The 14,152-nt window shown below is 41.2% G+C and overlaps 1 protein-coding gene and 1 long non-coding RNA gene across 3 annotated transcripts in view; one reads left to right on the plus strand and one right to left on the minus strand.

The window, feature by feature from the left end:
• The window catches only part of LOC306658572, a 65,916-nt gene extending 60,041 nt beyond the window's left edge, over nt 1–5,875 (minus strand). The window contains exons 1-3 of one of the 2 annotated variants that reach the window (XR_013763083.1): nt 5,726–5,875; nt 3,268–3,464; nt 1,637–1,988 (exon numbers count right to left, since the gene is read on the minus strand). This is a non-coding gene — a long non-coding RNA (uncharacterized lncRNA). Of the gene's footprint in view, nt 1–1,636; nt 1,989–3,267; nt 3,465–5,725 lie in introns of those variants that run through there. The other variant, XR_013763082.1, reaches the window with a different exon arrangement.
• A 368-nt stretch (nt 5,876–6,243) lies between these two features.
• GPR39 (G protein-coupled receptor 39) overlaps nt 6,244–14,152 on the plus strand; it is a gene marked incomplete at its 3' end in the record, with an annotated part of 214,735 nt that continues 206,826 nt past the window's right edge. Inside the window, exon 1 of the mRNA XM_079135677.1 lies at nt 6,244–7,413. Within this exon, the coding sequence (XP_078991803.1) occupies nt 6,558–7,413 (856 nt within the window). The 5' untranslated portion in view covers nt 6,244–6,557. The remainder of the gene's footprint in view (nt 7,414–14,152) is intronic.

Genomic DNA, 14,152 nt, shown 5'->3' on the forward strand with positions numbered 1-14,152 from the left:
TCATGAGAGCAAGCTACATCTAGTTTAAAATGTTCTAGTAACCACATTTTAAAAGGTGAAAAAAAAGGTGAAATTGTTTTTCATTACATGTTATTTAATCCATTTTAGCCAAGCATTGTTAGCCAAGCAATATGAAATCAAAATGAAAATTATGTAGATAATTTACATTTAAAAAAATTTTTTAGATGTTGATAGACCTTTATTTTATTCATTTATTTATATGTGGTGCTGAGAATCGAACACAGTGCCTTATACATGCTAGGCAAGACTCTACCACTGAGCTACAACACCAGTCCCAATAATTTACATTATTTTTCATATAAATTCTTCAAAATCTGGTGTGAATTTTATACATCCCAGTTTGGACTAACTGTATTTCACACATTTCCTAGCCACTTGTGCCATATTAGCTAGCTCAGGTCAGTATCTTTGTTAGGGCAGGTCTGGCGTAGCCTTAGCTCTGAGGTTAGTTCAGTCCTGCTATTAAGATCTGGTGCTTTCAGAGTAGGTTCAATGAAGTCTCTTCACTCTCATTGGTTGAAACTTCAGTCTCTTCCAGCTCTCTGACTTTGGGGAATTGTTTGGCTCACAGCTCTCCCACTCGTTGTCTTTTCCTGTTTATACTTTGCTTAGCTCTTGAAGCATAACTTCTAAAGGTTCATGTAGTATTCAGTCAAAGATTTAAGAGCCCTTTGCGTAGACTTGTGGCACTCTTTCTCTGGGCCGCTCCCTGCTTTCCAGTACTCTGTGCTATGCAGTCTAACAGTTTAGCCTCCTAAACACCAGTTTCTGTCCCCTCAATGTAGCAAGGTGACTGTGCTCTACTTGGAGCTCTCCTTGCCACATGTCAGCAAGTGCTTCCAGAGAGCAAGTCTAGGTGACCCTAGGGTTTACCTCATTCGTTTGTAAATTCAGTTTGTTAGTAGCCTTTTGTTACTGTGACAAAATACCTGAGACAAATCAGCTTACAAGAAGACAAAGTTTATTTTGGTTCACAATTTCAGAAGTTTCAGTCCTATTTCTTTGGGCCTATGGTAGTGTCACTGGAGGGATTCTAAGGAGGTCCTAGAGAGGGAGACTTAACTCAGGATGATAGGATCCTTAGTGTATGTGACAGAAAAGGATTTCAGCATACCTCAGATATTGTCACAGAGAGGTTTATTTAGAAAAGCAAGGAGTACAGATTCAAGGGAGAACGTGGACTGTCTTGAGAGTGAGACATGCTTTTGGGGTCTTGGGTAATTTTTTAAAAGGACATTTGGTGAGGGGTGTGTATGGGAAGGTGGGTGGGCATGACATCAGTCTGATGATCACAAGATGGCTTGTGGTGTTCTGACAATTGTCAGAATCCTTAGGATGATGTGTTCTCCATCATGTGATCAACAGACAACATTGGGAAAGTGCCCTGAGTTATAGGTTTCATATCTCCCTTTGCTCAATCTATTTTAAAAGTACATCTATTAGTGGGCTAATTAACAGTGAACAGGGAAATTTTTATAAATGGGTGAATTTCCAGTAACTTTAAGTGAAGATTTGTAGATTTCCCAGAAATTTGGGAGTGACTGGTCTGGGAGAGAGAACTGGCTTGTGTACTGAAGGCTTTAAGATAAAACCTGGAGTTCTCTTGTTAACCCTTTGTCTCCTTTCCACTTATTTTTTGTTTCTTTTCTACCCTACCTCAGTAGCATAGTACATTATGGTGGGAGCACATGGCAGAGAAGGCTGCTCACCTCATGGCAGCCAGGAAACAGATAAAGGAAGGGCCAGGTCCCACTACCCACTTGGAGGGCATGTCCCCAGTGACCTATCTTCTGCTCGGCTGCACCTCTTAAGGCTCCACCACCTCTAAATAGTACCACAAGCTGGGGACCTAGATTTGAACACATGGGCCTTTGGGGGACACTAAAAATACGAACCACAGCACTTGTCTTCTCTGATGAGCATGGTTGGAGTGTAGGCTGATCACCTGGAACTGGTCTTGATGGCGCCTAAAAAGTAGTCAGACTTAAATAGTAGGACTTTTAAAAAGTAGGACTTAAAAAAAGTTCTAATTCAGAAAAGAAAGCAGGACTTTTGAGTTCATTTATTAGTTCTATCTAGTTCCTTCATAATTACTTTCATCTTTGTTAACCCCTTCTTATTGTCTTCCTTAATTTTAATCCTTTTATGACTTCATTTATTTTCATTCTTCCTTGTCTATTAGAGACACTTAAGGCTATGGATTTTTCCCTCAGGAGCTCCTGTAGCTATTTCCATAAGTTTGGATATGTGTTAACTTTTGTGTTCATTGTTCTCCTGATAGTCTGTAATTTTGATTTTGGCTTTCTTTTTGACTGAGAATTGTTTTAGAGATTTTAAAATTCTTTTTTGATATGGTAGAGTTTTTTGTTTCAGTCTTATGGTTTTTATGTTAATTTTTAGTCACATTGCATTATAAGGTATAATATTGCATTATAAGGCATCTGCACTGTTTATAATTCTTGAAAATGTGTGAAATGCAGCTTAATATATGGTCCTTATGATTTTTACCATGAATCTTTGTAAATAAGGTGTTAATCAGAGTACATGTAAATTGTTAGTTGACTTCAAATGAGTAAATGTTATCAATTTCAGCAAATAAAATAGATTTAAATTAAAAAAACAATATATTTATATATAAATATGTGTGTGTGTGTGTGTGTGTGTGTGTGTGTGTATTTTCTTGGGTGCCAATATAAGATTATATTTTAAAAATGAGATTTAGTGTTAAAAAAAAAACAGCATGAAAGCTACTAGGCTATGTGACCCCAAAGTTCATCTAGAATATGTAGGATGTGAATATAAATTTGTGTAGGCCCCAGAGTAGAGTTACCCTGAGTAGAATTGAGATAAAAAGGTACCTAAAGTATTTTTCCTTCTCCTTTTTGAGTACCTTTTCTCTCTATGCAATAAACTAATAAAAAAATCTAGATTACACAGACCGAGGCCAGGTGCCATGCCAGTCTTATCAACAATAAGAACACATTAAACAGTTTTTAATTGGTTAGGAAAAGCAAAGGTGAAATGAAAATTTAATTCTCTGGGCCTTTGTTCAAAATGTATTTTTCCATCTCTGTTGTAAGGGACAAATGTTAATTAGCTTGATTCTTGCCATTTGGGTATGCATTTGTAATCTGTGTTCACACTTTGGGAGAAAAAAATTGATGCAAGGAACTGGACAGTAATGGAATTCTTGTCTGAGCCAAACAAACTGGGATCATCAAATATATTGCAGGATGATGGACTTACTGAGGTTGGAGAGATGAACAGCATCAGGGCTGGTGACAGAAAACAATGCCTTTCCCCAAAATGACGTTCTTCCATCTGGCACAGTCTTGTCTTGCACAGAAAGATTACACCATGGTGAGTCAGATGGGTATGAGTTTGAATCCTGCCTCTAGACCTTCTGGCAGGTCACTTATTCCCCCACCCCTGAATTTCCTCATCTGTAAAATGAGGGCAATAATATACACCTTGCAACATTGTTGTAAGGATGGAAAGAAATGAATTATATGAATGTGTGTGATGCATAATAGGGGCTTAGAAAAAGACTAACAGGAGAATTTCAAAGCAGAGATCTATGACTGGGGTGGGGGATACTGGAAAGGGCCCTAGCTTGTTTACACTTTTGAGAAGAAAGAAGTGGTCAGAAGCAAGAATGTGGAATGTGTACGCACAGGTGCATGTGAGTGAGTGTGTGTGTGTGTGTGTGTGTGTGTGTGTGTGTGTGTGTGTGTGTGTTGGGGATAGGGAAGTCTGTAGGTCTGACCTAGATCACCTTGTTCTTAATTTCTCTGGAGCAGCAAGCAACCAGGGGCTTTTGCAGAGGAGCTCACTCAGGATTCTAGTCTGGAGTTAAGAAAGTCCCAAGGGTCCAGTCTACCCCACATCATGTTATCTCATGAGTTTCTAGGACAGGTAGAATGTCATCTAGGTCCTCTAGCTAAAAATGTATACCAAAAAGGAAGTGAGTTAGGAGTTTCTTTGCTAGAAAGGAGGTCAAATAGCACACGTGGGGGATGGGAAGGTCTCTGGTAAAACATATTATTTAGGGTGCTATGGAGAGCTGTTAGAGAGGAAGAAGATACATTCCTTGGCTTTGGAGTTTGTAATTTAACAGAGAGAACAAGTATATAGAGAGACAGAAAACACTGAAGCCACATATGGAGCTAATTATAGAGATCTGGTGTCCACATAGCCCTCCCTCCCCAGGGCAAGTAATCCCCGAGGTCATAGACTGTGGGTCCCGGGTTTTCCTCAGAAAATACAGACCCCATATTTCATTCAGGACACAGTGCCTGAGCACCTGCCATTCTCATAGAGTTCCCTTCTGTGAGGTGTTAAAAGATGGGTTCAAGGGTCAGACTCAAGTTAATTTCAAGTCTTTCTCTCACTTTTTAAACAACTGAAAAATTTTAAGATGTACTTCATAGCATTTTTACACACACACACACACACACACACATAGTGAAATGATTACTGTAGTCAAGCAAATTAAATCTGTGACACCGTGTATGCGTGTGTGTGTGTGTGTGTGTGTGTGTGTACTAAAATCTATTCTCTTAGCAAAATTTCAATGCATATTACATCATTAACTATGGTCCTCCAGCTGTACATTGGAATGCTGGATTTATTCATCTTTTGTGTGGGGGGTGGTTACTGGGGATTGAACACAGGGGCACTTGACCACAGAGCCACATCCCTAGCCCTATTTCATATTTTATTTAGAGACAGGGTCTCACTGAGTCGCTTAGCGCCTTGCTTTTGCTGAGGCTGGTTTTGAACTCTGGATCCTCCTGCCTCAGCTTCCTGAGCCTCTGGGATTAAAGTGGATTTATTCATCTTTTACATTGTAACTTTGAACCCTTGACCTGTGGCTTCATGTTGTCATTCCCTCTCTGCCTCTGGTAACCACTCTTGTTCTGCTGTTTGCACCCCTGTATTTGACTGACTTCCTTTCTTCCTTCTTTCAAGATTCTGCATAGAAGTGAAATCTTGCTCTCACATGCTCTTTTATGACCTTGGGGAAGCACCTGCCTACCTTTGGGTACACAAGGTCCTTAGTCTTTAAAATGATCACATCAGGGTGGCCGTTGTGATAATTTAAGGATGTTTCAGCACAGGGTCTGTGCTGGGAAGGGGATTAGTTTACTCTCTTCAAGCCAGTGGTTCATGACTTAGAGCAATCTTCCCCACCTCATTGAGCAAAGTCTGTAGACATTTTGGTCCTGGCTATTGAAGTGTCCTACAATACAAAGGACAGTCTCCCTCCCCTCTTCCCCTCCTTCCAATCCTCTGATTTTGGAATTAATAGATGAAAACAGACCTGTTAGAGATTTTCCTTTCGCCAGAGAGGGAAAATGTCATGATCCTCAAAGTAGTTTTTCTATGGCGGGGCCCTGTCCCAACATTCCCACATTAGCCTGGTCCTGCTGTTCCTGGTATTTGGGGCATAACTCCCTCCAACTCGGAGCATCCCAATGGATTGGGTCATCCTTATCCATATACATGTTCCCAATTAAAAACTTGCAGCAGCTGTGGAGAGAGCCCTCTGTGTGGTGGTGTGAAACTGAAAGGAGGGACCCCACACTCCCGCTAAGGTTGTCGTGGCCAGGAAGGCCAGGCGGGACCCTTAGAGCACTGGGAGGCTTTGAACAAAGGCAGGGCCTTAATGTGGATCTTGTTGCCCTGGATGGAACCAACTTACCAGAGCAGCGGCTCCAGGCAGCGCACACTCCAGCCATTCAGAGCAGACACCCCTAATGTCCCAAAGTCAGGGCACCAAGGGACGACTGCTTGCTGTCTCCTCCGGGACCGCCCGGCCTGTAGCGGACGCGAAGGCGTGTGCTCATTTGAAGAGACCTAGGACTGCTGTGGGAGCGGGGGCGGGGCGGGCCAGGGGAGTTTGTCTTTTTCGAAGTCCGGAGCGAGCGCGCGCACTCCAGCTTCCCTGGTGCTGCATCTCCTTGGAAAGCTCCTCAGGGCAGACCCCAACTGCTGATTAGGCAGTGGCTGCGTGGTGACCCCGGAGGAGGGGCCATCGTTTTCCGGAGACGATACCTATGTGTTGAGTCAAACTCCCCGGCTGGGCTAGATCTGCCCACGGATCACAATCGACTGTGGTTAATGATTGATCACTGACTTCCCCGCCTCCTGCAACCCCAGAAAGGGTGCTCTTGGAGGGCGGGTAGGGCGGGTGCAAAGAAGGGCAGGGCGAGAGCGCCAGGGACTGCGGGTATCTCAGCCCGGCGGGGGTGGGGAGAGTAGAACCTCCTTCCTCCTCCTTCTCCCCGCCTCACTCAAGCACACTCCTCTCAAAACCCCACCCCCAGGCTCTACCAGTCTCTCCTAGGTTGGTCTGCTCCAGGAAGCTTCCATGAAAGCGCCTGAAATACTGAGTTATCCTTTTTGCCAAGTGATCTCCAGCAAGAGAAAATCCTGCGTCCACTTGTGAGTAGCAGCCAAAGAAGTCTGGTCCCTGCTGGGAGGAGAAAAGGAAGTCCAAGAAGTTTTCGAATCTGGTGGAGTGACTTTTCTTAATGGCTTCATCCAGTGGCTCCAGCAGTGACTGCTCCAGGGTCATTGATCACAGCCATGTCCCAGAGTTTGAGGTGGCCACCTGGATCAAAATCACCCTCTTCCTGGTGTACCTGATCATCTTTGTGGTAGGCATTCTGGGGAATAGTATCACCATTCGAGTTACCCAGGTACTGCAGAAGAAGGGCTACTTGCAGAAGGAGGTGACAGATCACATGGTGAGTTTGGCTTGCTCAGACATCTTGGTCTTCCTCATTGGCATGCCCATGGAGTTCTACAGCATCATCTGGAACCCCCTGACCACACCCAGCTACTCCTTGTCCTGTAAGCTTCACACTTTCCTCTTTGAGACTTGCAGTTACGCCACGCTGCTACATGTGCTGACGCTCAGCTTTGAGCGCTATGTTGCCATTTGTCATCCCTTCAGGTACAAGGCTGTGTCTGGGCCTTGCCAGGTGAAACTGCTGATTGCCTTTGTATGGGTCACCTCTGCCCTGGTGGCATTGCCCTTGCTTTTTGCCTTGGGTGTTGAGTACCCTCTGGTGTATGTGCCCAGTCACCGGGGTCTCACTTGCAACCGTTCCCGAACCCGCCACCACGAGAACCCTGAGACCTCTAACATGTCCATCTGTACCAACCTCTCCAACCGCTGGACTGTGTTCCAGTCCAGCATCTTTGGTGCCTTCATCGTCTACCTCTTGGTCCTGCTCTCAGTGGCCTTCATGTGCTGGAACATGATGCAAGTGCTCATGAGGAGCAAGCAGGGCACGCTGACCGGGACTGGGCACCAACTGCAGCTGAGAAAGTCGGAGAGTGAGGAGAGTCGGACTGCGAGGAGGCAAACCATCATCTTCCTGAGTGAGTCACTAGGGAGGGTGACCTGGGAGCAGCATCCCACCTTTCACATTTCCTGTCGTCCTCTTCTTGGAAAGTCTTACCCTAGAAGTATAAATTTAAGTTCACTGAGGCTGAAGAGTCATAGCAGAATGAGGGCATTGATATTGATCTGGGTCTTTGGATGATTCTTCTCTATGTTTTCAGGATTTGTCGTGGGTTATGGTAGAAAGAACACTAGGGGTTAGAAGGTCTGAAATACCATTTCTGTGACTTTGGGCAGGTCAGAGAATACCTTAGGTAAAATAGACATAATAATACTGGGAAATATGAAGGACAAATTAGGTAAGGCAGAAGACGTGAAAGTCCTTTGCAAAGAACCAAGTTCTGCAGAGATAAAGGGAGCCCTCTTATCTCATCCTGTCTCAATCCTGTAGGGCCTTTCTCAGTCAATTAGATTTTGTTCCCACTTTTCTCCTCCTCTGGAGAAAGCAGACTGTTATTTTTTCCCCCCTGGAGTGATCTTCTACTTGTTTAAAAAAAAAAAAATGGAATTCTCAAACATGTCCTGCCCAGGAACCTGGGTTTTTGAGGTTGTGCATCTTTTCTTTCCAGAGCAGAGAAACATGGCAAGACTGAATGGCCTCTTTGTCTGATTCAGAAATTGCAGCTTTGCAGATTTCTGGGACTTGACTGATCTCCTAAAGTACCCAATTCCCATGCAGGGAAAGCTGTTTGTTTTCCAAACTTTGTTGTGCTACAAGGGCTTCTCTGGGTTTAAAGGGGGTGTTTCAAAGGAGACTGTGGTCTGTAAGGCCCTGAGGACTTCAGAAAATGGGGTTTCATTACTAAACTTGGGAGACTGGGTTTTAAGAAGGACACATGAAGTGTCTGAGCAAAGGTTTAAAAAAATTTTTTTTTAAGCAAAAACAAGAAAAACAGCATTGCAGGTGTGTGAGTCAAGGGGGAGTTGACACTGCAAATGTTTCTTCTTCTCCCTTCTCCCCTTTGCTGTGTGCTGGCAAGAGAGGGGATAAATCATGGTGCTGTTTGTTTTGGTGTGGGAAACTTGAGTAACTGGTTCCAGGATCAGGGGTTAGACAGGGAAGAATATTGGATGGCAGGTAGATTTTGTGTCGGCCTTGCTCCTGACTTTTGGTGTATCAGTGAACAGCTGATTTGATTTTAATCTAAGTGTGCAAAATGAGATGGGGAGGGCTTGCAATTTTTGGATGCCAGCTCTGCCTCAGGGGCTGTGCTAGTGATTTATGCTTCCATTTTATAGAGGAGGAATTTCTGGCTTACAGAAGACAGATCAAAATCTTCTATGTACAGTACCAAGATTCTCCTCCCCCTACATCTTGGGGCAGGAAAATGAGTGTCTGGCCATGACTTTGACTGGCACTTGGCAAAGGAAAAATGAAATAAGGCTTCAACAAGGAAGGTTTTATCTAGAGTAGCCTGTTGGAGTTGCTCTTCCTCCAGCCAGCCTCACGGGAAGCTGGAGTAGGGAGTCATGGCAGGTAAGATCATGTGGGGACCCTACTCAGTCTTAGTTGCCCACTGGCTGCTGTCCAAAACAGGAAGAAATGGACATCGCACTAGCTTAAAACTTGAACATTTGTTAAAAGGCCAGTTCTCCCTTTCTCCATATCTTCTTAGGCATATCTTAAGCTGTTTGCTATAATTTATAGGTTTAACGTGAATGAATTTTCTTTTTTTCCCCCTTCTCATTCTAACTTAGAAATCTTGGCTACCTTGACCAAAAAAAAAAAAAAAAAAAAAAAAAAAAAAGTTGATTTACTTTTGCTCTCTATTTGACCAGTCTTTCTTCCTTCCTTCCTTCTTTCTTTCCTTCCTTCCTTCCTTCCTTCCTTCCTTCCTTCCTTCCTTCCTTCCTTTCTTTCTTTCTTTCTTTCTTTCTTTCTTTCTTTCTTTCTTTCTTTCTTTCTTTCTTTCTTTCTTTCTGAGTAGATGTCAGTTCTTTTCTCAGTGGATATTCCAAGTTAAAGTCAGTCCCCACTGGGCAGCATAAAACCAGAATGCCACAGACTTTTCATTTGAAGGTGGATAGGACTGTGGGGATCCTACCCTTGGGTTAGTAATGACCAGGAATGGGTTTGATCTCAGGTCTGCTCTTCTCCTTTACTTCAACCTCTTTTCCTCTTTCTCATGACAACTGTATATTAATCACCCACTGCATGGCCGGCATAAAGACTGTTGAAGGACAGTCAGGTGCTCCATGTGTGATAATATCTTTGGGAAATTTATCCTTTGTATTTAGCCCATTTCCTCAGCAGTAGGTTTTCAGAGCAGTTCTTGAAAATGTCCCCTTCTCCCAATGATTTCAAAGAGCTTTTAAAAATAGGGACCTCGCTAATTAACTCAAGTTAGGAAATAAATTAATGGAGTGAAGAGGAAGAAATCATGGCCTGCATCCATCAGATTAATACAATGCAATTTACTTTTGGGCTTCATATAACTTGTGCTTTGGGGCATTTTTAACCCAGAACAAATGAACATATAAATTGTTTACAAATCACTGAGTTTAATATAGTGATTTAACTGTGTTTTTAGTATTTAATTTAACAGATGGATCAAATCAAAACTAATATTTGCTCATTTCAAACATATTTTGAATTTAATGTGAAATGTAAATGACGACATCACACAAGATGTCTTTAGAGCTCTCGAGGCAATAAAAAAACAATTAAGGGTTTTCTTCCCCCTTCATGGTTAAAAAATCCTAACTTCTGCATAATGGAAATGAAATTCATAAATCTATCTATGATGACGAAGTCGGTGTAGAAAATATTAATTTTCCTTTCTTCATTTTTGCCATCTTGCCTCAGTCGAGTTGAGGTGATGGACTGATGAATAATGAAAACAAATTGGGAACTCCAGGAGAGGAAAAAACTGCTCAGAAGCCTATGATGTCTCAAGCAATTTGCAGAAGAAAAAATAATAATTCAAAAGTGCACTTTCCTGGAAACGTGAGTTCTCTTCTTGTCCTTTGTCAGCTCAGTGAGAAATCAGCACTGCAGTTTATCTCTCCTTACAAGGTCACTGCTAATGTGGCCATGGTGATACTTGTCCAGTGTCAGAATAGAAGTTGCTGGTCTGGCTTTCTGTGTCTTCTGGGGGAAAGGAACCAGTGCATATGGCTCTTTGCTCCTTGGATGTTGACCATGTGCAAAATAAGATTTCCTTTCAGGGAAGATTTTCCCAGAACTTCCCTTCCTCTTTTTCAGAACTTTCCTTTGGAATGATTCTCAAATACATATGCACCCAGGTCCATGGACACATGGCTTCCTGTCAAATATTACCCACGCAAAGTCAAACAACAGAGTGGTTCAAGATATAGCTTGTATTTGTATCTTCAGAGCATGAAGTGACCTCATATAGGGCAGGGACAGGCTTTTAATAGAGGCCATGAAGAAAAGATTTTTACACATAATCATAAAGTTACAAATTTAAAGGACCATCTTGGAAGATTGAAGACTCCATAGTAATTGAACATTTTTTTTTAACTTTCTGATTTGCTCTTCTGAGTCAGAAAGAAAGGAAAGGAATTACATCTAGTGGTAGAAATTGCACACCGCCTTGGGTTGCTCATGGAAGAATAGGATGACTGTTGTATGTATTTGGCTGGAAAAAGGTGGGACTTGCTGCTTTCATGGACTGCTCTAAAATAAGGTCGATGTACATTTAGATAATGGTGGAAGCAGGGAGAAGGAGATCAGAATCACATCCTCTAGGTTTTTAGACTCCAGTTTTAGAAGCCAAACCAAAGGAGGGGATGAGAGGGATGGGGGAGGAGGGAGAGAGAAAGAGAGAGAGAGAGAGAGACAGAGAGAGAGGAAGAGGAAGAGGAAGAGGAGGAGGAGGAAGAGGAGGAGGAAAAGCAGGAGAAGAAGAGAGCACTCTGAGATATTGACTGTTATCCTCTTCATCTGGGGACCTGAAAAGAACCCTTCAAGTTAGTTCCCTTAAAATTGACTCCAAAATATCATGTGAAAAGAGATTTGATTGGGATTTGAAAGTGAAAATTAAGAGAAGAAACTTACCTTGTATATTTTAAATATAGATCATAATTATAAGTATAGATTAATCTTATAATTATTCAGAATGAATCATGTGTGGCTTTTTTATTATTTTTATTTATCTTTAAAATTTTAACAGACTGCATTTTCATTCATTGTACACAAATGGGGTACATCATTTTGTTTCTATGTTTGTACACAATGTAGATTCATACCATTTGTGTAATCATACACATACATAGGGAAATGATGTCTGTCTCATTCCACCATTTTTCATACCCCCTGCCTCTCATTTCCTTCAATATAATCTAAAGTTCCCCCATTCTTCTCTCACTCTCCACCCTCCTTACCCCCATTGTATATCATTCTCTACTTATCAGGGAAAACATTCGGCCTTTGGTTTTTTGGGCTTGGCTTATTTCACTTAGCATGATATTCTCCAATTCCATCCATTTATTTGCAAATGCCATAATATTATTCTTCTTTATGGCTGAATAGTATTCCATTGTGTATATATACCAGAGTTTCTTTATCCATTCATCTGTTGAAGGGCATCTAGGTTGGTTCCACAATCTAGCTATTGTGAACTGAGCTGCTAAAAACATTGATGTGGTTGTGTTACTGTAGTTTGCTGATTTTAAGTCATTTGGGTATAAACTGAGGAGTAGGATAACTGGGTCAAAAGGTGGGTCCATTCCAAGTTTTCTGAGGATTCTCCATACTGCTTTCCAGACTGGCTGCACCAATTTGCAACTCCACCAGCAATGTACAAGTGTGCCTTTTTCCCCACATCCACGCCAACATCTATTGTTTGTGTTCTTGATAACAGCCATTCAAATTGGAGTAAGATGAAATCTTACAGTTGTTTTAATTTGCATTTCTCTTATTACTAGAGATGTTGAACACTTTTTAATATATTTATTAATTGCCTGTATATCTTCTTCTGTAAAGTGTCTGTCCAGTTCCTTAGCTCATTTATTGATTGGGTTCTTTGTATTTTTGGTGTAAAGTTTTGTAAGTTCTTTATAAATTTTGGAGGTAATTGCTCTATCTGAAGTATGAGTGGAAAAGATTTTCTCCCACTCTGTAGGCTCCCTCTTCACATTCTCGATTATATCCTTTGCTGAGAAAAAGCTTTTTGGTTTGAGTCCATCCCATTTATTGATTCTTTCTTTGATTTCTTGTGCTTTGGGAGTCTTGTTGGGGAAGTCTGATCCTAAGCCAACATGATGAAGATTTGGGCCTACTTTGTCTTCTATTAGGTGCAGTGTCTATGGTCTAATTCCTATGTCTTTGATCCATTCTGAGTTGAGTTTTGTGCAGTGTGAGAGATAGAGGTTTAAATAATTTTACTGCATATGGATTTCCAATTTTGCCAGCACCATTTGTTGAACAGGCTATCTTTTCTCCATTGTATGTTTTTGGCTCCTTTGTCTAGTATGAGATGGCTGTATTTATGTGGTTTTGTCTCTGTGTCTTCTATTCTGTACCATTGGTCTGCCTGTCTATTTGGGTGCCAGTACTATGCTGTTTTTGTTACTATTGCTCTGTAGTCTGGTTTAATGTCTGGTATTGTGATACCTCCTATTTCACTTTTTCTACTCAGGATCGTTTTGGCTACTCGAGGTCTCTTGTTCTTCCAGTTGAAGTTCATGATTGATTTTCTCTATTTCTATGAGGAATGTCATTGGGATTTTAACTGGAATTGCATTGAATCTGTATAGTGCCTTTGGTAGAATGGCCATTTTGACAATGTTAATTCTGCCAATCCAAGAACATGGGAGATCTTTCCATCTTCTAAGATTTTCTTCAATTTCTTTCTTTAATGTTCTGTAGTTTTCATTGTAGAGGTCTTTCACCTCTTTGTTAGATTAATTCCCAAGTTGTTTTTTTTTTTGAGGCTACTGTGAATGGAGTAGTTTTCCTAATTTCTCTTTCACAGGGTTCATGACTTCTGAATAGAAATGCATTAGATTTATATGTATTGATTTTATATCCTACTGCCTTGCTGAATTCATTTATTACTTCTGGAAGTTTTCTAGTGTAATTTCTTGAATCTTCTAAATATAGGATCATGTCATCAGCAAATAGTAACAGCTTAAGTTCTTCTTTTCTTATTTGTATCCCTTTAATTTCTTTGGTATGCCTAATTGCTCTGGCAAGTGTTTCAAGGATTTTGTTGAGTAGAAGTAGTGAAAGAGGGTGTCCCTGTCTTATTCCAGTTTTTAGAGGGAATGCTTTCAGTTTTTCTCCATTAAGAATGATGTTGGCCATGAGCTTAGCATAGATAGCCTTCACAATGTTCAGGTATGTTTCTACTATCCCTATTTTCTAGTGTTTTAAGCATGAAGGGGTGCTGTATTTCATCAAATGCTTTCTCAGCATCTATTGAAATAGTCATGTGATTCTTAACTTTAAGCCTGTAGATGTGATGAATTATATTTGTTGATTTCTGGATGTTGAATCAACCTTGCATCCCTGGGATAAACCCCATTTGATCATGATGCACTATCTTTTTAATATATTTTTGTATGCGATTTATCAGTATTTTGTTAAGGATTTTTGCATTTATGTTCATTAGGGATGTTGGTCTAAAGTTTTCTTTCCTTGATGTGTCTTTGTCTGGTTTTGGTATCAGAGTGATACTAGCCTATAGAATGAATTTGGAAGGGTTTCCTCCTTTTCTATTTCCTGGAATACTTTGAGGAGTATTGGAATCA

The sequence above is a fragment of the Sciurus vulgaris genome (assembly GCF_902686455.1).
Source record: "Sciurus vulgaris genome assembly, chromosome: 3".
NCBI lineage: Eukaryota > Metazoa > Chordata > Mammalia > Rodentia > Sciuridae > Sciurus > Sciurus vulgaris.